Raw genomic sequence first — 23,314 nt, 5'->3', positions numbered from 1 at the left:
TCTAGTGCACACTTCCCGAAATTGTATTATGCAATCAAACGGTAAAGTTTTGACGAACAAATTTACACCGTAGTGTCACCAGCAAAAGAGATACAATAGTGTGAAATAGAGTGGAAATTATCAGTATATGTATGTTTGTATATCAGTGGCGTGCACAAAGTTTTTAACTAGGGTAGACAGTAGGGTTGGGTAAGGACAAGGCATAGTAGGCACTGGTCGTGTTTCTATATGGAACGCGAGTAATCCAGGGTGGCCACTGCTTTTCTGCTTATATAGAATGTACGCCTCTGATATAGTTCACACTAGTTCTTTAATTAATTAACTTACTAACCACCACTTCTTCCATGCAGGAGTAGACAGAGAGAATAGAACGCCACACCATTCTGTCTTTGCAAACATTCTTCGCCTCTTCCACGTTCATGCATCTCCTCATACATACCCGCCGATTATTACGACTCCTAACCTGACCACTTTCAAGTATTTGGCATACCTGATCGTGCCATGTTTTTCTCGGTCTTCTTCTGCCTCTTTTTCCAACTAAATTCACCTCATGAATTTATTTTACCGTTCTTTCCTCACTCATTCGTTCCACATGTCCAAATCAACTCATCACAATTTTCTTAGTTTTATCGATAATTGTCATCTTCGAAAAATATAAATTTTAAATAAATATGTTTTAATACAAAAAAATATCTTCTAAGACCACTTTTTCAGTTCATAAATGTAAACATGACTAGTTTTGAGAAATAAGAATTATTGGTAATGTACCCGAAATAACACAATATTATTAGATTGAATTCCACCTTGGAATGATCAGGTATGTCGAATACTTGAAAGCAGTCGGTCAGGAGTTGAAATCATCGGCAGGCATGTATGAGGAGATAGATGCAAGATAAGGTGGAAAAGGCGAAAAATGCTTGAAAAGACAGATTGCCCCTATGGTTCAAGCGGGGTGATGATTAGTTAGTATGTTAGTCAATAAATAATAATAAATCCCTTACCGCACCCCAATGGTGCATAGGGCACTGCTTCATATAAACGCAGTGTTATCTCGATCGATTACACATGAAGGAAAGGTGATCAGCCCTCCACTTCAGGTACCAGTCCAGTGTAATATTGAATAAATATTAGAGTGAAAAAATTACTTATATTTATTAAACCCCCTGGGAATCGAACCCGAGACCTCCAGAACGGTAGCCGAGCATGCTGACCATTACACTACGGAGGCGGACAGAGTATGTTAGTTAGTCGGTTTATATTTATATGCGCTGTATATGTGTGTGTGCTATCAACATATTAACACAATATTGCACACAAGAAAACAAAATATATTATTATTATTATTGTGTTTGCTTGTTTTATTTGAAATACCTTCCTTTTTATGTAGAATATTTCATTTTATTTTGAAAACACATATCGCTCACTCCTTTCAAGAACGTCATAAATCAAAAAACTTGATTTTTCAGGAGAACGTTTTTAAAGTTTAAAAATATAACACAATGTATTAAAAATAAATATCAAGCCACTTATTGAACCTTTTTCTGAGCAAAAGATATTTTTAGGTAAAACCTGAAGGTTTTTTCTCCATTTGAAAAATATTTATTTTATTTAAAAAAATAATTTAAAAAATACCTTTTCTTCAAAATGAAAAAACAACATTTTCTGTCCTGTAGCGGGTAAATATTAAGTTAAAAATATGCCTCTTTTTCTGGGGTATAGTACATTTTTAGGGCATTCTGAAAACATGCATAACTCAAAATTGACGATTTTTGATTTATGACGTTCTTGAAAGGAGTGAGCGATATGTTACATAAGTCCACATAATAATATCAAAATTTTAGTATAAAAATCTGAGTTTAATAGATTACAAACAACAGTACAATTTTCACATTTGAAGAAAGTATTTCTTTAAACTCATATGCGATGAAATGTCCTCAGACTGTAGCGGATCGTGTTTTTTGTCCTCTGAAACAATTTCGGCTTCATCATCTTGATTCAGTCCTTTACACTCCATCCATTCTTCGTAGAGATCGGGTCTTGGTCCAACGGGCTCGTTCCAGGCCTTCCTGCAGTTCTTGATTATCCAATCAGGATCGTCTGGAATCCTAATGCGAAAAAACAGTATATTGAATAATTTCTAATAGATTTATATAATCCACTGACACTTCGTGATGGAATTGCATTTTTAATATATTATTAGATTAAAACCAATATTTTTAGCTTTTCCACTTTATTTTTATTTGACTAGCGACCGGGTTTCGTCGTTACCGACATCACCAGTCTGATGATGTCGGTAACGACGAAACCCGGTCGCTGGTTAATAATATATGAATAATTTCTGCTATTACATTATGGCACTTTTTACAAAATAAATAAAACTAAAATTTTGTCCTTACCCACTTTAATATTGGGTACAATCTATCCAACCGGTTTCGACAAAAACCTTGTCTTCTTCAGGTATAGATACATAAAAATTCTTATGCGTATGTAAAGTGATCACTTAACAAGCAATGACAGGTCATTAACCCTGTAAATGCTCAGACTGCCATATTCTTCATCATCTATGTTAAGATTTCAAAATGGAAAAAAAACAAATTGAGGACCAATATACTAAATCACAAATTAATTTTCACTAAACCCAGGTAATATTTAAAGTAATTGATTTTCTCATTACCTAAAACATCGCTTTTGTATTCAACAAGACAAGTTTTTCTTGGAAATGGTTTTGAAAAGAAAAAAGTTAAAAGAAATAACATAAATTCAATTAATCAATCAACGATTTTCAATTATATTTTTTTTAAATGCGCACGGAAACACATCTAGCCCCCTAGCGCTGCCGATCGTGGTCTGAATTTCTCGTTTGAGATTTTAGCCTTAACAGAATGTTGTTCTATTCTGACAATAATTCAGAAGTTTAAACCGTGTGGGTAGCATTGCTTCACACGTAATTGATACTTAGACCTTTCGGCATAGGTATCCTGATGAATATGAGAAATATTTAGCGGGAGCAGCGCGTACGCAGTCCCGACTACCAAAAATTACGCGCCCGAGTTATCCGCATTAGGGATAATCGCAAGGGTCAGCCCAACCGGAGTGCAATGGAAGAGCCTCGCCCTGGGGGAACCGCCGTGTTGATCACGGTATCCCCTACGCCAGGTAAGTATGCTCAAACTCGGCACTGCCGGCCTATATATGCCGGAGGAAGGCACGCAACGCGAGCGTACTGCAAACGAATGTGGCGCCATCTACACACTATTTTTTAAAACTTATTTATTTATTTATAATAAATGCGCATTGTAACAGAGAACTATTGTACTATTATTATTACACCACAAAGATTCCTATATCATGGAAAAATATGACATATGAACATATACTTAAAAAATTAAAAAATCTATGGATATATTTTTTATTTAAGTTATCAACATAATAACGTACAAATGTACGACTTTTTACCCCCATACCTCGCTTTACGGCCTAGATACGTTTCACGAAACTTCGCCGCAAAGCGAAAAGCCGTGAAAGGAATCAATTATTCTAATACAAATTCAATGGGATCGGTTCCAAATTTGTTAAATATGTAACATGGTTTATCATTCAAAATGCATTTTATCTATCAATTTCATTTGAATAAAAAATACGTACATAACAAGTACATACATTTGTATATAAAATAATAACAGACTCCAAAAACCAACAACAATCTAAAAACAAAAATGAAACAACTTCATTTTACATAAAATATGTGTTATGTCTCCATACAATTTTTAAAATGGCTTTAATCTGAAGACGATGAAGGAATGGTATAAAAAATTATATGAATGAATGGTGATAAAAAAAAATGTCGATACATGTATATCGATTTAGAAAAAAAAAATAATGAAAAAATAAAACATTCTTTCGATGTCGATATACATATATAATATGTAAATCGACAACGAAAAAAAAAAGTTTTTTTTTGCCGTTATAGCAAAACATTTTAGGCCGTAAATCGAAAACGTGCCTTAATTGAAGAGGGCCGTTATGGCGAAATGCCGTATAAAGAGGGTGTATTAACCTTTTAATTATATAATAAATAATATAACGTTATCAACATAATGTCATAATAACATTATTGGCATAATGTCAATATGTACCATACACGACCACTATCAAGTATTTCACATCATACCAACTTATCGTCGATCTTCCTCTGCTCTTATTTCCAACTACATTCACCAAATTAATTTGTTTTACCGTTGTTTCCTCACTCATTCATTAAATATGTCCTAACCATTTTAACACACCTTTCTTAATGTTAATGTAATGCCTATCTCAGCTTTCCATTCTTTCGTTATTCATTCTTTTCGAGCATCCATCATATGTACTTCGTTTTGCTGCACAAGTGGGGGAGAATTATCTGCTGACCTTATAATTTCGCGGAGATCATTAGCATCTAGGACTACGTTTCGGACAGGATCATAGAACCCATCTTCAGTATCGTAACAACCCGGTGGAATCTTTCTCGTCGGTTCTCTATCAGTCATGATCGATTCTCCAGCCGGCTTCATTCCTGCTCCCAATTCACGGCTAAATCTGAAAAACAAAGAACACGGCATTATCCCGTAAGCTATAAATAAATAAATAAAAAATAGATTTCGATTGATACCTCAACATAGATGAAGAAAAGCACGGATGTCATTTTCAGGGCATTTATGGGGATTTACAGGGCTAATGACCCATCATAGGTTGGTTTACGTGATCACTTATACTCGTGGAAAATTCACCATTCAAGCCATGATTGACAACCAGACTCTTAATTTTTTAATACACACACACACATATTTAAATATTATATAGTCCTACTGGTATGTATGTATAACGTGTATTTAGCCAATATATTTTTATTCTTCGTATAACCATCGTTTATTTATGTACAAAACACACACACACACACACACACACATCATGTATATATACATATGTGCATGATCAAGTATTTCATATACTTGAAAGCTTGAAAGCGTTAGGTCAGGAGTCGGAATAATCGGCGGGAATGCATGGGGAGATGCATGAATCCGGAACAGGCGAGGATTGTTTCCAAAGACAGATTGGTTTAGCGTTCTATTTTCTCCGCCATCCCCTGCGCAGAAGCGGCGTGATAGTTATTAAGTTTTTTTTTAAAAGTAAACCTAAAAAAAACAATTCTTAATCTCACCTTCTGTCAGGGTACTGCGCATAGCCCCAATTGTCATCAGTGTAAATGACATCTTCGTTGAAGACCACCTGCCTCTCCTTGAGCAATCCAGCTTCCCACTTTCCCTCCACCCTTATTCCGTCCGAATAGTTCAGGACACCGTAACCATGGAAACGGCCGTCTAGCAACCCTCCGGAATACTCCACCCCTTGATATAAAAAATACCATTTTATTATTATAAACTATTTTTCACTTCTCGACTACTTACGTGGTTTCAATATTATTCTTATTGAAATCTGGGCTGGGTTTACAGTAAAAATATAGCACATTCAAAATTTTAAAAAAAACTTGTTTTTTTATATTTCTACTATTTATTAAAATCGATTAAGACATGTGTTTTAATACATTGAAAATCACTACGAAATATTGTCAATTATGGGTTTATTATTGCTTTAATTTTTATGTTAATATATATATATTTAAAAGAGAAATATTTGTGTTTTTATTATTTTCACAAATATTTCAAATTTCATACTATTTCTGTGAGCCTAAGTGGCTCATTATTAGAAATAGGTATCAAATTGCGGTAGAGGGTTTCGGACCGAGAATCTCTGACTCCGCGACACTAACCATGGGACCACAACCCGACACAATGACTAAAGCCTCCCCCCTATCGTCTATGTTCCTACTGTATATTAAAAAATATAATAAATACATAAATAAAATAAAAGAAACAGCTCTTAGCCCTTTTTCAACCTTCAACGTTCCAAGGACACATCTCTTATATTTAGACTTCACATACGGTGTTTGTAAACGATGCGGAATGCATCGAAACACGTATCACAATAGATTTAAAGAAATAGTCGTATTTACCAAGTAAAGCTTAAATCGCTCACTCCTTTCAAGGGCGTCATAAATAAAAAATCGTCAATTTTCAGTTGTGCATGTTTTCGGAATGCCCAGAAAATGTACTATATCCCCGCAAAAGCGGCATATTTTTAACTTAATATTTACCAGTTACAGGGCAGAAAGTGTAGTTTTTGCATTTTGAAGAAAAGGTATTAATTAATTATTTTTTTAAATATACTTACATAATATTTTTCAAATGGACAAAAAAACATTCAGGTTTTACCTGAAAACATCTGTTGCATAGTAAAAAGTTTAATAAGTGGCTTGATATTTATTTTTAATACATTGTATTATATTTTTAAACTTTAAAAACGATCTCCTGAAAAATCAAGTATTTTGATTTTCGACGTTCTCTGTAATAACCTCCATTTGTGTTAGTGTAGGCTTTCTGGTTCACAAACGAATTAACCGTATCTGCTTTTTGTTGAAAGTGGAGGAGTGATGAAATAGTAAACAATTATTTATACACACTAAAAAAGTTATAAATAAATAAATATTGTTCATTGTGAGAGGGGTTAGAAGAAGGCAGCTTCCCTGGCTTCGGAATATTCGAGAGTAGTCCGGGATGAGAAGTGTGGAGGAGTGTGTTTTGTACTGGTCAGGACAGACAAGATTTCTCCCGAGTGATCGTCAACGTCGGGGGGACAAATGAAGAAGAATAAGATTGTGTAAACAAGGGTTACCGTGTATAAAGGTGAAGGATCCAGCTCCAGACATTCCAAGTTCATCCCACATGCCGTCGTACTCATTCCCGGTCGGGAACCTTTCCGTCCCCCATACAAGCTGTCGGGGTTCCACAGAGTGAGTGACGGAGTTGCTGGACCCAAGACCTCGCACAGAGAGTTCCCATAACGTCTCCCGTCTCCCGCTTTCCCTATCCGAAACGTCTGGAATATAATTACAACTCAAATATATTACAATATTTTGTGTGTCCAAATTCTGGATTATCTCCGATTAGAATTTTTTTTTTGACAAAAAAAACTCCAAATTGGAGATTTCAATTTTACCCATGATTGACAACCACACTTACTCTAATTCTCGGAACTTCTAAATATATTGTTCAAATTCGTAACTGTGCTTGAACTCACTAGAATTTCACTAGAGACATCTATTGTGAGATGAAAGAAGATTTTTATTTTATTTTTTTAAGCGATGTATGGTTGATGTTCGAATCGTGAAAAAGGATAGGATTCAAGGCTGAAATAATCATTCAAAATTAAATTTAAAAAAATGTTTTGTGATGGTTTGGACACGCGAAATGAATAAGTGAGGAAAGAACAGTAAAATATTTTTTTTCTAGAAGAAGGTAATTGGAAATAGGAGCAAAGGGAAACCGAAGAAAACTTATCATAATCGGGTATTTCAAATAATTGAAAGCGAAGAATATTTGCAAAGACAGAGTAGTGGTTATTGAGAATATTCTTCTTCATCTATGTTGAGATATCAAAAAAAAAAAATATTACATTATAGGTATTTAAACTTGATATGAAACATCTGTCGTTCCTCTTTATATGAAAGAAGCTGGAAGTCTGAGCATCCCAGGGCTTCAATAATTTATTATTTTTATATTTATTAATCAGACACTGGATTATTCGCCCTACGAATCACATTTCAATATTAAAGGCGTCTCAATTTACACTTAAAATACACGTGATATATTTTTAAAACCATAGATAATACCATAGTAACCATAGATAATACATAAATAATACAAATTTAAAGAAAATTTGTATTACAAATTTGCGTTTAACAAGATTTTTTCATTAAGTTTTTCACTTTTGATGACGCGTTTAAATGTCATTTAAAACTGGGAACGATTTGAGATTCCGAATAAGAATAAAATAATGTAAAATTTACAATGTAAGCTCGGTCGAAAGTTCCGTTAAAGAGTTTTTTTTGCGCATTCCTTTGTTTTTGTGACGTAACATTGAACTCTAGCCGCAGAACAACGGATTACGAAATCTAGGGGAAAAAATCTCGGCGAAAGATGAGACTCTTCAAAGCCTAATCGATTCCTCACCGTGAAATTATTTTCAATCGATCTTTTTATCGCAAGTTAAAAAAAGATAAAAAGAAAAGTCAAAATCAGAGTATTGAGTTATGGCAAGGATCAAGAAACATATAGCTTATTTGTCATTGATTCAGTTTGCAAAACAATACAAAAAGAATGAAAGCTTTTCAAAATTTTTTAATAACATTGGAAAGCTTTATGAAACGTCGTAATTTATGGTTGTTGTGGAATTGTTTCAGCGTAGAAGTTAGACAAATGTGCAGCATTTTTGTAACACGTTTTTCTTGCTTTTTGTGTGTTTATTAGGTTAAAATCGATAAAAACAATAAAATAAAATTACCGTCAAGACACAAAAGAGCTTGGTCTGCAAAAAACTGTAAATTATGTTTATGAATTTTTAGTTTAATGTAAAAAGTATATGTTTATACTTATGTATATATAGTTAAAAAGTAAGTCTTTCTTTCAAGTTAAGTATCAAAATGTTATAAATTATTGAACGAAGTAGAAAAATGTCATAGATAACTGACGTGAGATTAAAACAAGCCAAGATTAATGTAATTCTAGTAGTGTTCCAGTTTTTTCATAAGGCTATAAAAATCGCATACGACGTCATGGAGAATGTAAATTGAGTAATATTATTGTATGGCAATATATTTTACTGTTTGCGAAATACAATTTTCTTGTATTGTAAAAAAATAAGAGAAAGAAGCAATAGATGTTATAATATGAATTAAATGTTTTATCCAAAAGAGAAATTGGAAGTAACTCTTTTTTTTTAGATACGTCAGTAGAAACAATAAAAGAATAGATAATTGTATGGTAAGAGAAGGGGTTTAAGGCAGTAGAAGAAGAGGAAGATCGCCACACGATGGGCTAACTAAATCAAAGCTTCTACAAGTTTATCAGAAATACGGATGGTGGTGTGTCTGGAGAGGTGGAGGCAACAATACACAAAGTCTTGAGGACAAGGAGAGAGGATGGTGATGACCTTCAGCAATAAGGACAACGAAGCAGACGAACCCATGAGAAGTTTAACACTTTCCTTATCATTCATCGTTCACTTTGTGTAATACCACTTAAACGTTTTAAGGGGTAATAAAAAAACTTTGTAGTCCAAAACTGGACTTGTGTCTGAATAAGTGGCTGAAGAAAAAGATTCTAAATGTTTTGTACAATGAATGAAAAAAAAACTATTCCGGCTTAGTTAGCATCCGGAAACATATCGTAACGGATTCAAGTGCAAATAGAATTGCAGATTGCAGAGAACAGAGGAAACTGTGGGTTCCTATATTCAACACTGGACTTAATAAGTGTCTGAAGAAAAAAAATTAACATGTTTTGTACAATGAATCAAAAATTCGTTATTCCAGCTTGGTTTTTGGTGGTTCGTAGCGCCAGTTCACACGTTACTATTACGCCGTGAGACCAAAACAGATGATGACAGACAATGGCTCTGTTACTTCCAGGCGACCTTTCACTTAAGTAATCGGATTCTTGCATCAGTGGGCCGTCTCTGGTTAATCTGTTATCTCGTTGCAGCAACCAACAGATACTTAACTGGGCGTTCGGAAGTCGAACGTAATTATTGGACAACTGCATTGATAAAACAAAGTATCAAAGAAGTGAAAGAGATTCGAATCTCTATGATGATAGACTGATGCGAAACTACTCCTGAATCCATAATTGTAGTCATTTTATTAATTTGATCGATTATTCAAGTATAAAAAACCAATCAGACTGCGATCCCGTTGTTAATTTCGCGTTTCTTGGTACCACAACCTGATAAGAAATAAATAATAAATCCTTATTATAAGGTATCAAAAATCACAAATACAAATAAATATTTAAAAAATAAACAAAAATAAGAAACAGCTCCTGCCCCCTCTTCAACCTTCAACGTCCCAAGGACACAACTCTAAAATTTTGAATTAGCTTCACATACGATGTTTGAAAATGAATACATCGAAATGCATCGAAACACGTGTCACAATATATTTTAAGAAATATGTAGTGGTATTTACTTAGTAAGATTTAATCCGAACTGGATTGATTTTACCACAAAGTAACCGCTGAGTCAATTAATGAAAACTGATCTTAATTTTCTAAAACAAACCGCTTAGGCTTATTAAATAATAATACTGATTGAAATATTTGTGCACGTATGTACAATATATCATAAGAACGGTAAGAAAGTATTTATTCTTAGTTAATAATAATATTATTTTTTGACATCTCATCAAAGATGAAGAAGAATATGGAAGTCTGGGCATTTACGGGGCTTACGACCGTCATAGGCTGGTTTAAGTGATCACTTTACACACGTGTAACATTCACCAATTCTACCCATTATTGACAACCACACTACTCAAATTCTTGGAAGTTCTATATATATAAACCAATTTAGAAACCTTGTTCATGAATAACTAGAACTTTACGAGAGACATCTATTGGTGAGATGTAAAGAAGCTTTTTATTAAGCTGAAACTCTTATATTAGTATGTGAGATCCGAATCCTGGATTATAATCACACACTTGAGAAACGCCAGAAAATACCATTTTCATTTTTATTATTAAGCTTATAATTTGACCAGATAATTTATTTACAATAATAATATCATTATTTCCTGATATTATGGCTGAGAAAGGCATTATCGATAAAATTGGGAAAGGTGTGTTGAACGAATGAGTGAAGAGAGACCAGATAAACAAATCGCTCACTCCTTTCAAGAACGTCATAAATAAAAAATCGCCCATTTTCAGTTGTGCATATATTCGGAATGCCCAGAAAATTTACTATATCCCAGCAAAAGAGGCATATTTTTTAATTAATATTTGCCCGATACAGGGCAGAAAGTGTTGTTTTTGCATTTTGGAAGAAAAGGCATTGTTTAATTTAAAAAAAAAAGTTATTTTTTAAATGGAGAAAAAACCTTCAGGTTTAACCTTAAAAGATCTGTTGCACATAAAAAGTTCAATGAGTGGCTTGATATTTATTTTTAATAAATTGTATTTTATTTTTAAACTTTAAAAATCAAGTTTTTTCATTTATTACGTTCTTGAAAGGAGTGAGCGAAATGTATGAGGCGAATGTAGGGGAAATTATTTTTTGGGAATTTCATTGTATTTACCGAGACGATACTTATCGATAAAGATACTGAACATAATTCTATGCAAATTAATTATTACACTCTCCTTATCATTCATCGTTCACTCTGTATGTGAATGATAAAGAAAGTGTTATATTATCATAACACAACGTTAACAATGCTTTTAAAATACAAAGAAATAACTATTACATTGTATTATTTATCGCCTTATGTATCCAAAAACATTTAAATAATGCGTACTGACTGCAAAATTAAAATGATAAATTAAAAGACTTTTCTTATACGTACGTTATATGGTTTTTTTTTTTTTTCTATAGCTTAGATATTACATTTTATTTCTTTCTAGAAAAAAAATAAACTATTTATTTTTACCTGGGGTATCCATGACACAAACACGATTACAAAAGTAACTCTGCTTCTACCCTGAATTACAAAAAAGGAATGTACATGTATTGCACTAAAAATATATGTTATATTGACAGGAACCTATGTAGGTACTAGGTACCTACCTGTTATTGCGTTGTTATAAAAACTGTTAGGCGTATTCATCAACAATTTATGAAAAACATAACGAAAAACTAGAATATTAGAGCCCCCACATTAGAACGTCTTGAATTGTTACCTGTTACATTTTATATCCGCCTCCGTGGTGTAATGGTCAGCGTGTTTAGCTACCGTGCTGGAGGTCCCGGGTTCGATTCCCAAGGGGGGTGAAAATAAATATTAGTGGTTTGTACATTGTAATATTTATTTAATATTACCCTGGACTGGTTTCTGATGCGCAAGAGTGATCACCTTGCCTTCATGTAAGTAATGATCAAGATAACACTGCGTCAATTAGATGCAGTGCCCTATGCACCATTGGGCGTGGATAAGGGTTATAAGTAAGTAAGTAAGTACATTTTATATCGTATCATTTTTCTTTTTAATATTCGCCAACAAATTAAAGAATTAAAAAACTACTAACTAACTAACCATCACGCCGCTTCCCCGCAGGGGTAGGCAGAGGGAATAGAGCACCACACCACTCTGTCCTTGCAAACATTCTTCGCCTCTTCCACGTTCATGCATCTCCTCATACATACTCACCGATTGTTACGACTCCTATCCTGACCACTTTCAAGTATTTGAAAAGAATTAGATGAATAATAATAAATGTATGATGAGACGATTATCAAAATTATAGAATTTAAGTTGGGGATTCATTGGTCGGAACATGTAGGGAATAACGAGGTATTAAGCAGGGCTGGGGAGTCTAGATGTTTACTAAATAAAGTAACACAACAGCGAACAAAATAGATATACATACCATAATATAAGACACCCAGGCTTGCTTCATACGAATACGGAAGGCATATGCGAACGCGCAAACTACAAAGAACAACCCCGATTAAACAACTAGCCTACTTAACCAGCCTACGACAGGTCACAAGCCTTGTGAATGCTTAAACCACCATATTCTTCATCATCTATGTTGAAATGTTAAAAATATAAAACGCGTTTATTTTAAGACTTAACCACTTGGATTAACCCGGGAATCAATTAAAATGTTATGTTTTGTATTCTACGCCGGATCGAAGAGACAAGCGAAGGATAGAGACGGGTGGAGACTGAAAGAAGCAAACCAATCATTATGCACTGATTGTAACAGATGAAGAAAAGTTGATTTAGTTGTAATTAGTATTTGGAGTAAATACAGTAACATTAAATAACGACAGTTCAATGCCTTAAATCAATGGCATCCGACATAAAAGAAACCATCTTCAAAATATGTTCACTCTATTTGCATTGTTTTATGTACCTACTTACTTTTATTATGTCTGTCTACCTAACGAGTTCAATGTTCTCTGAGATGAATTTAGCTATTAACTTCATGGTTCAGTCCCGAAATATTTTAACAGTTTGCGTAGCTTTGCAAATACAAGCAACTAATGGACAAACTAAGACAACAATTTTCCTATCTCTCTTATATAAGGGGATGAAAAGATTGGTAAAGATAAAGAAAGGAGGGTGAATGGTGTATTGAAAAATATTTAATAATAAATAAATAAAACCCTTATCCGCACCCAATGGTGCATAGGGCACTGCGTCATATAAACGCAGTGTTATCTTGATCTTTTACACATGAAGGGAAGGTGATCAACCCTCCGCTTCAGGTACCAGTCTAATTGGGGTAATATTGAATAGATATTTAAGTGCAAAAATCACTTGTATTTATTTGACCCCCCCTGGGAATCGAACCCAGGACCTCCAGAACGGTAGCCGAGCGTGTTGACCATTACACTATGGGGGTGGACATGGCGAATTGAAAAAAAAAGGTACACAGCAAATAAAAGCCTATCGCCAAAATTTAAACTGGCAGTTCCCAGGTACCAACCCTAATGAATGAAAGTGGAGCATTTATCCAATTATAAAAATTATAACTAATTCTTTAGTTAATTTACCCACACCTTCTAATATTTCTTTTACATGAAATATAGGGTCAAATTTCGGTCCTTGCCTAGTAATTTAAATATTGAATTATTTTTAACTTACTGGATTATTATAACAATAAATTATATCCCCCACGTATAAATAACTTTTTCCCAACGTAGAAATGGTTTGCAAAAGAAGGATGAAAATAGACTTAATGCAGTCGTAATGCGATACCTCAGACGAATGTGCAGCAATACGATGTATGGTTGATGTTCAAATCGTGAAAAAGGATAGAATTCAAGGCTAAGATAATCATTAGAAAATAAATAAATAGAAATGTGTTGTAATGGTTTGGACACGCGGAATGAATAAGTGAGGAAAGAACAGCAAAATATTTTTTCTAGAAGAAGGTAGTTAGAAATAGGAGCAGAGGGAAACCGAAGAAAACACAGCATAATCGAATATTTCAAAAAATTTAAAGTGGTCCAATAGGGAATCAGAATATATGATAGAAGCGAAGAATATTTGCAAAGACAGAGTAGTGTGGAGTTCAATTCTCTCTGCCTACCCCTGCGAGAGGTGGCGAGATGGTTAACATTTTTTTTCAAATATTGGAATGTAAGTAATATTATAATATATGACCATATATTATTATAGCTCTTATATAGTTGATGACTAAAAAATACGTTTTCAGAAACAATGTGTAGATGGCGCCACATTCGTTCGCAGTGCGCTCGCGTTGCGTGCCTTCCTCCGGCATATATAGGCCGGCAATGCCGAGTTGGAGCATACTTACCTGGCGTAGGGGATACCGTGATCAACACGGCGGTTCCCCCAGGGCGAGGCTCTTCCATTGCACTCCGGTTGGGCTGACCCTTGCGATTATCCCTAATGCGGATAACTCGGGCGCGTAATTTTTGGTAGTCGGGACTGCGTACGCGCTGCTCCCGCCACAAACTTTCATATACATTTGAATATTTGAGCCGAAGGGTTTAAGTAACAGTCGTATGAAGCAATAGCTCTTGGAACATATTAGACTCTTGAGTCACTATCAAAATATTTAACTTCATCTCGTAATTGATCCCACAGAGCCTACAGTTGTTATCATCAACTGACTTGACTGAGAGGTCATGCTTGCGTTTAAAATAAATCCTTCTTCTTCTTCTTATTGTAGGCCTTACGGCCTGTTTTTAAGAGGGATTAGCCTCCTGCGACGTCGATTCCCAGCTATCGGCCCATCTCTTTGGTGGTCTGCCCGGGAGTCGTCTACCATGGGGTTTGCCGTACAATGCGATGTGGGGGAGTCTGGATGGTTCCATTCTTCTCACATGCGCATACCATTGTCTTCTTCGTTGCCTTCCCCACCTAACGACATCTTCGATCTCGCATATTTCCCTGATCTTGGCATTTCTCAGTCTATCTCGAAGCTTCTCAGAGTCTTCATTTCTGACACTCTAAGCGTGTTTTTTGTGGCAGTGGTGTCTGCTCTACTTTCGATTCCATACGTCATGATGGGTCGGACACAAGTTTTGTATATCTTGATCTTGCTGCCGATCTTCATCTCAGGGTTTTTCCATATAGCATTTTTCAGGCATCCTGAGATGGCTGCAGCTTTGTTCACTTGCCCCATCACTTCGCATCGCAGATCCGTCTGAGCACATAGGTCCACACCCAGGTATTTAAACTTTTCCACCTGCTCTACCGAGACGCCGTCCACAGTCACGCTACATCCCACTGGAGTGCGAGAGAACACCATACTCTTGGTCTTTGTAGCGGATAAATCCTCAAATCCTCATGTTAAAAATCAGGCCTCAAATGAAATTTAACAAAAGTTTTAAAATAATAAAAAATAAGAAAATACCCAACTCGTAGGTTTCTGGAGAAATCGTGAGGTCGACAAAGGGTTAAAAGATTTAGAAAATGGTTAAAAGAGAGGTCTTTCGGCCTTTTAATACTTTTGTATTTTTGGAGCATTGTAGAGAAAATTAAATAAATGTAGATATCTCAACTGAGAACAAGCATTTATCATTTTTGTACGAAAGATGGTGGAAGTCTGAATATTCCTGGCATTTGGCTGGCTTAAGTGATCAATGTATTTGTGTAACGTTTATTATTCCTCCTTTTATTGAACATGCATATTGTATAAATTTTTGAAAGACGTATATATGCACCGGCACTGATGTTGATTACTTTCGTACAGTTTTAATTTTGATAGATGCGGAATTTCCGCTGACGGTACTGTCCTCGATTGAGAATTTGTGATGTAAGGCAATTTACAGAGATGTAATTCATATAGAATTAGCTCAACATTTTGAGTGTCCATTTGGACACTCAAAATGTTTACTTTTTAAAACATTTACTTGTTCACAAAATCTGGATTATCTCCAATTACAGGAGTTATTTTCATATTATTTTTTGACATCTCATCAAAGATGAAGAAGAATATGGAAGTCTGGGCATTTACGGGGCTGACGACCGTCGGCTGGTTTAAGTGATCGTTTTACACACGTGTAACATTCACCAATTCCACCCATTATTGACAACCACACTACTCAAATTCTTAGAAGTTCCAATTAATTGGAGATAATCCAGATTTTGTGAACAAGTATTTGAACACACTCAAAATGTTGTAAATAAATTATCTGGTCAAATTATAAGCTTTATAATAAAAATGAAAATGGTATTTTCTGGCGTTTCTCATGTGTGTGATTGTAATCTAGGATTCGGATCTCACATACTAATAAGGGAGTTTCTGCTTAATAAAAGGCTTCTTTACATCTCACCAATACATAGATGTCTCTAGTGAAGTTCTAGTGATTCAAGAACAGGGTTTCTAAATTGGTTCATATATATATGGAACTTCCAAGAATTCGAGTAGTGTGGTTGTCAATAATGGGTGGAATTGGTGAATGTTACACGTGTGTAAAGTGATCACTTAAACCAGCCTATGAGGGTCGTCAGCCCCGTAAATGCCCAGACTTCCATATTCTTCTTCATCTTTGATGAGATGTCAAAAAATAATAGAATTAGCTCACTTATATTTTTTAAGATAGAGAACCTAAAAAAACATTTTAATTATATATTATTCATTATAGTTGATTATATTTTTTTCTTACTTATTCTATCAAATACTCCAAATGCCAGGTCATATGCCTTGGAATGCCTGACTTCTATTTTATTTCGTATAAAAAATAGTTCGTCTTGGTTGAGACACATATCATATACATGTACGTTGATGTATCATCCGCAGGGTGAATATTTGTACAGTTTCTGAGAATAAATGTGTCGCCTACTTTAAAAATCCGCCAGATCCAATTTTATTATTTATTGTGGGTTTTATTGTTTCAATAATTATATACTTGAAAATCCTGCTAAAAAATACTTAAGAACAGTGTTGTATTTTAAATTCCGCTATATTCATAGAACTTGCCTTCTGACCCATATCGGCCAATCAGAGAGCGGAGATAGGTCAAAAATTAAGAAGACATCACTATTGGTTTGTGTCTTGTGTTTTTTTTTAAATACTGAATAATTTTCGAAAAAAATGGGATTGTTTTACGTTTTATCCAAAGATAGACAAATCTTTTAAAGATAAATGTTATCCGGAGAATTTAACATTTTTTGTAAAATCGACTTACATGGATCTGGCTAATTTTGAAAATAGGAGACACAAATCATCAAACGTTGTAAATAAAAGATATTAAAAATTTTACTGAGAATGAACGTAATTTTAATGTAATAAAAAAATGTTAATTATTACTTTAAAAATTTACTATTTTTCCACTGTATCATCCGTCAGATGAATATGGTAATCCGGTGTCTGACATTAATAAAATATTATTACTTTCTGTTGAAAATTACTATTAAAAGTACGCCATAAATTGTCGAGGCAAACTCGACACTGGAGTTGACGTAATATATACGATGTCGAGCCACACTCGACATAGGAGCGATAAGGGTTTAATTCCCATATCGCACTATGGGTATAATTTACATCCAATGTATTATATATCTCTCTGCCTTAAAAAAAAACTGGAATCATACAAGTCTAACAGGTCTAAGAACACGTAAATTCAACAAACAAAAAACATTCATTCATAGTGACAAGTCGAAAGTTTCGGTAAATTAATAGCATTGATTCATTCGATACATTGTTACTAAATAATTTCTCTTCTTACCAATTTTTTGTGGCCTAAAAAATATCTAATAAGCAGATCTCTTTAATATAAATTACCATCAATAATAATGATACGTCACGCGAACCTCCTGTGGGCACAAAATGCTTAGCAAAAAAATGCGAATAGACAGATATTCATATCATAAAATCAGCAAAAACATCAAAAGAGTTCAAGTAATTTAAGGACCGAATTAGTAAGTTTATAAACTAAGGTCCAACATTGCAATAAAGTGCCATAAACGGTTTTTGTTCGCTGACAGCTCACAGTGGTGGAACATAGTTTTACATACATCGATGACATCAAACAAGATTTTTTTACATAGATAAGTTTACTAAAAGAGAAGGAAATATATATATAGAAATTTATAATTAAAGCGATGATTTTGATGATGTCACAGTATGTGTAAATTTATTTCCTGTGGCATGATGTACACTTTGAATTAATTAACGAGTTTTAAATAATTTATTTTATTTGAATTTTTGGTGTAATTTTTTTAGAGAAGGCATCAATTACCTTATTCAAATGATAATAAGATTTATTTTAAATTATCTCGACCTATTGAGATATTACGATAAGAAAGTCTAATCTGTTTATACCAGTATTATAAGCGTCCTAAGATCGGTTGAGCTTTTAAAAAGGATCGAAAAAACCTTGAGCAACTTATTTGACCAAATTACATGTAAATTTTGGACTTTTTGGACATCTTGGGCGGTGGAAACCGTTGTAAAAGAGACGAGCTTAATCAAAGCTCGCAGGAGGCATGCAAAAATCTTAGCCTAGCCAACTAAATCGCCTGAGACATTTTTTTTTAAATTTTTGCTATTATTACATAAAACTTGTCTGTAAGCTGATTTTGGTATAAAATTGTTATTAAAGATATGTTTTTTAACCATTATTTTAGTTTTAGTTATAAAATTGTATTTAAACATAATAATCACGAAAGTATTAACCTCAGTTTATATATTTATTTTCCACCACTGTGCATCATAGATGGCATTTTTCATTAATTTAGACTGTAATTCACGTCAAGGTGAAAATCATGAATTAATCTATTTGGTCTCATAAAAGGATGGGTAGTGCGACTTCCAAACGCAACTCATAGAAATTTTCACCAAACGGATATGGTGAAATAATCAATAACTCTAAAAATGGGAGGCCATTAATCATGCTGATACATTTAATTGCCCGAATATGAAACATGCCAATACAAAAAACGTTTTCTTATTATTAGTAACATTCTTTTTTTCTTTTAAAGTATGTATTTATAAATAAAATACAAATTTTCTGCAATAGCTCCTAATATATTTTATAATTTGACATCAAAATCTTAAGCGGCAAGGAAATATAAACCAAAAAAAGCAACAAATTGGGTAACTGAAAAAGTAGCAGTTACTAATAATTAGTAACATCTGTAAAATATTTATTGTATTAGTAAAAACATCTTGATAAAACTACCAATAATATCTGAAATAATGAAGATATAAATAGTTTAATATGTTTATGACTCGAATGGGAAATGAACTCTAGACCTCACACTTGGTGGTACAACTAGTTCACGTTTGGCGTGCTATGAAAGAGGGCAAAAAATATACACAGCTTTATTTTACGAGCTGATTCAAAACCGCGCGGCATCAAGTTCTTTGACTGCACATTGCCGATGTCAAAAGGTTACGGAGATATGTTCTAATAGTATAAAATCAACCGTAAATAATATTCGAAGTGAGATATTGTACGCAATATAAGATCAGACGTATTCCAAACACAACATAAACTTTTCTGTTTGACATCTCATCAAAGATGAAGAAGAATATATATACAAAAAAACAAAGTTGCACAGATATATTAATTAAAATTGTTACATATGATTGTGCACTAACAAGTTAAAGACTGCTGGCTTCGCAAAGTGAATATGCGATGCTTATCGGTAAACGTAGTTAACTGTTAGGATAGGTTGGTGACAATATAAACCTTCGTACTTCTTGAAACATTTATGTGGGTTGCCATATAATTCATACTATTTTTTGACATCTCATCAAAGATAAAGAAGAATATGGAAGTCTGGGCATTTGCGGGAATTTCGACCGTCATAGGCTGGTTTAAGTGATCACTTTACACACGTGTAACATTCACCAGCTCTTCCTATTATTGACAACCACACAAACTCAAATTCTTGAAAGTCCTATATATATGAACCAATTCCGAAACGTTGTTCTTGAATCATTAGAACTTCACTAGAGACATCTATTGGTGAGATGAAAAGAAGCTTTTTTACTGAGCAGAAACTTTTTATTAGTATGTTTCTTCTTCATCTTTGATGAGATGTCAAAAAATAATATGAAAATAACTCCTGTAATTGGAGTTAATCCAGAATTTGTGAACACAAGTATTTGGAAACACTAAATAATGTTTTAAATAAATTAACTAACATAAAAAATTTTGAGATTCTCATATAAAAATATAAACTATGATTAGAATCAGAAGTATGAGCTATTGCACCGAATTATTAAAGGGAAAATAGAGGGTAGAAGAGGTGTGGGCAGAAGGCAATATCCTGGCTCCGGAATATATGAGATTGGACAGGGATCAAGACTATCGAGGCACTGTTTAGAGCTGCCCAAGAACCAGCCTATGACAGTTCATAAGCCCTGTAAATAACCAGACTTCCATATTATTCTTCATCTATGTTGAGATGTAAAAGTAATTGTTTTTTTCTTCTTGTCATGCCCATGTACTCAAATTTTCTCCACGGTTGAAAAACACACTATTAAAATTACTCTAATCAACCGTAGATGGTGTCGCGAACCCAAACAGGAAGTGACATGAGATTTATGATAAAATTATGTGTTAAAAAAAAAATTGAGTAGTCCCGTTTTCAATCGTGGGTAAACTGGTGAATTTTACACGTGTATAAAGTGATAACTTAACCAAATTATGACAGGTTATAACCCTGTAAATACCCAGAATTCCACATTCTTCTTCATCTATGTTGAGATGTAAAAATGTAAAAATAACTCCTTAGTGGAGAAATATAGATTTTTAAACAATTATTCCCTTCCACAAAGTTAATGAGATTTTTAATAAAAAAAATATATTAATCTAATAATTATATTTAATCACCCGCGAAATATGAATGCTCACTGGTTACCAATCTTTAAATTTTGATGAAAAAAAATCAATTTATAATTTTTCAGAGATTTGGTACCTACTCACTTATAATTTTTTATTGAAATTAATCTAAAATACTTGATAATTTGTTTTTTTCTTAGTTTAATTTAAGAGGAATTATTTTCCGATTAGAAATTTACTCGTTTTTTTATCTGCTAGATGCCAGAGCAATATCAGAATTTGCCTCAAACCACAGACTTCACTTTCGACCGCTCCCAACCTCTTGACTTATGAAAATATATGTGTACCTTCGCGACAGAATTTTCATCTGTTCGGGTCATGTTTCTATTGTTGACGACTCTCTTATTTGATGATGATCTAAGTACATATTTAAACAAAGTTTTTATTATACTTTTTATAAAAATCAAATATATTATTCTTTATAAAACTGCATGGAAAGTTGCGATCTGTTCCCATTTTCGATCTTAAGACGTTTGGAATTATTCTACCCGTAAGGTTGTTGTGAATCAGAGGTCACATGACCCGACCTTGATTTACTAGTACGATATGACCATTGTGGGTCAACTTACATACATAGTATTAGTACGACCCGAAATATTCTATTCTTTTCATACTGTGATCGTTATACTTCCCAAAGGGGAAGAGAAATGGTTCTATTCATCTGCCCACTGCTTTAAATTGAGCGGACGCTTGTTATTAACGGTTTGTATTTATTTTTAAATGCTTTGTTTGGATGTAGTCATTGTTTTTAGTCTGCTGTAAGATAAATAAAGATACTAATATAAGAGTTTCTGCTTAATAAAAAGCTTCTTTACATCTCACCAATAGATGTATCTAGTGAAGTTCTAGTGATTCAAGAACAAGGTTTCTAAATTGGTTCATATATACAGAACTTCCAAGAATTTGAGTAGTGTGATTGTCAATAATGGGTAGAATTGGTGAATGTTACACGTGTGTAAAGTGATCACTTAAATCAGCCTATGACGGTCGTCAGCCCCGTAAATGCCCAGACTTCCATATACTTCTTCATCTTTGATGAGATGTCAAAAAATAATATAAATAAAGATGATAAAAAAATCACTAAATTTGGAATATGTTCAAATCTTTGATCATAATTTTTTATTTATGTTTTACTTGGTAAATACCACTATTTGTTATGTGTTGACACCTGTTTCGATGTATTTCGCGTCATTTTTAAAGTGTGATAAAAAGTTTTAAGAAATACTGTTATTTAATGAGTTCAATTAATGAAATATTGTTTTAAAAATCTGGGTTTCTCCACTTTTGTATGTGAATACAATAATGTTTTCAGGCGTTTTCTGAAATGTAAAATAATTCGAAAAGAATCTTACATACATTTAAAAGGGTTTTTGCGTAATTGAGAGCTAACTGAACTCAACCGTAGATTATTCCGAGAACGCACACATTTAAAAAAAAAAGTAAAATATCAACAACAAAAAAATCCATTTAAAATCGGAATAATTTCAGCATATACGGAAAATGTGGAATCTATCTACAGAAAAAAAGACTTCTCATTTCGATAGAATACAAATAACGGGTGATGTAGAGTTCTATATCGTTACGATGCGGTGTTATATTGATCGTTAATAACATGAAGGCAAGGCGATTAGTCCTGCGCTTCAGGTACCAGTCCAGGGGATGTTTAATAAATTTTTGAGTGAAAATTTGCTTATATATTTATTTAAACCCCCACCCCCCAAGAATCGAATCTGAGACCACTAGAATGGAGTTCCGCTATAGGACGAGGCAGATAAGTTCAATTTTTCATCAGTTGATTTGACACTTGCGCTAATATGTACCAAATTATACTAACCAAATGATATTAACCAAATAAAACTTAAATTTAAAGTCGATAAATTCAAAGTAATTAAGCCCCAAATGGAAGGCTTCAATTATTTTTTTATTATTATTAACGATGTTTATGAGATCTTCCACATTGCTCACTCCTTTCAAGAACGTCATAAATCAAAAATCGTCAATAATGCATGTTTTTGGAATGCCCAGAAAATGTACTATATCCCAGCAAAAGCGGCATATTTTAAACTTAATATTTACCCGCTACAGGGCAAAAAGTGTTGTTTTTGCATTTTGAAGAAATGGTATTGTTTAATTATTTTTTTAAATACACTAAATATTTTTCAAATGGAGAAAAAACCTTCAAGTTTTACCTAAAAATATCTGTTTTACAGTAAAAAGTTCAATAAGTGGCTTGATATTTATTTTTAATGCATTGTATTTTATTTTTAAAGTTTAAAAATGTTCTCCTGAAAAATCAAGTTCATTGATTTATGACGTTCTTAAAAGGAGTGAGCGATATGTGAAAAAAATTGGTTGTTTTTCGACATACTGAGTTAAAATCGCAGAGTATGGT

General features: G+C 33.5%; 1 protein-coding gene and 2 non-coding genes across 3 annotated transcripts; 1 reads left to right on the top strand and 2 right to left on the bottom strand.

The window, feature by feature from the left end:
* Nucleotides 1-1,885: 1,885 nt before the first annotated feature.
* LOC148301056 (MORN repeat-containing protein 5-like) lies at nt 1,886-7,693 on the bottom strand. Its single transcript, XM_088273871.1, has 4 exons — nt 6,769-7,693; nt 5,198-5,384; nt 4,408-4,575; nt 1,886-2,105 (listed from the first exon to the last, which is right to left on the bottom strand). The coding sequence occupies exons 1-4, from the start codon at nt 6,818-6,820 to the stop codon at nt 1,886-1,888; spliced, it is 627 nt and encodes a 208-aa protein (XP_088129997.1). The 5' UTR covers nt 6,821-7,693.
* On the bottom strand, nt 3,002-3,164 carry LOC148301057 (U1 spliceosomal RNA). The gene has a single exon (XR_015838855.1). It is a non-coding gene; the product is annotated as a U1 spliceosomal RNA (small nuclear RNA).
* Nucleotides 7,694-14,406: 6,713 nt separating the features above from the next.
* Nucleotides 14,407-14,569, top strand: LOC148301055 (U1 spliceosomal RNA). The gene has a single exon (XR_015838854.1). It is a non-coding gene; the product is annotated as a U1 spliceosomal RNA (small nuclear RNA).
* Nucleotides 14,570-23,314: the final 8,745 nt, after the last annotated feature.

The sequence above is a fragment of the Brachycentrus maculatus genome, unplaced genomic scaffold (genome assembly GCF_059751285.1).
Source record: "Brachycentrus maculatus isolate JH-2025_06_01 unplaced genomic scaffold, ASM5975128v1 h1tg000615l, whole genome shotgun sequence".
NCBI classification, from domain to species: domain Eukaryota; kingdom Metazoa; phylum Arthropoda; class Insecta; order Trichoptera; family Brachycentridae; genus Brachycentrus; species Brachycentrus maculatus.
The sequence above is the reverse complement of the archived record's forward strand: the minus strand, read 5'-3'. Positions and strand labels throughout refer to the sequence as shown.

Coding starts and splice junctions, on each gene's coding strand:
- LOC148301056 (XM_088273871.1), bottom strand. CDS start 6,820: ATGTGGGATGAACTTGGAATGTCTGGAGCTGGATCCTTCACCTTTATA. Junction 5,385..6,768: donor ATCCTTCACCTTTATACACG/GTAACCCTTGTT, acceptor TTTTATATCAAG/GGGTGGAGTATTCCGGAGGG. Junction 4,576..5,197: donor GCGCAGTACCCTGACAGAAG/GTGAGATTAAGA, acceptor TTTGTTTTTCAG/ATTTAGCCGTGAATTGGGAG.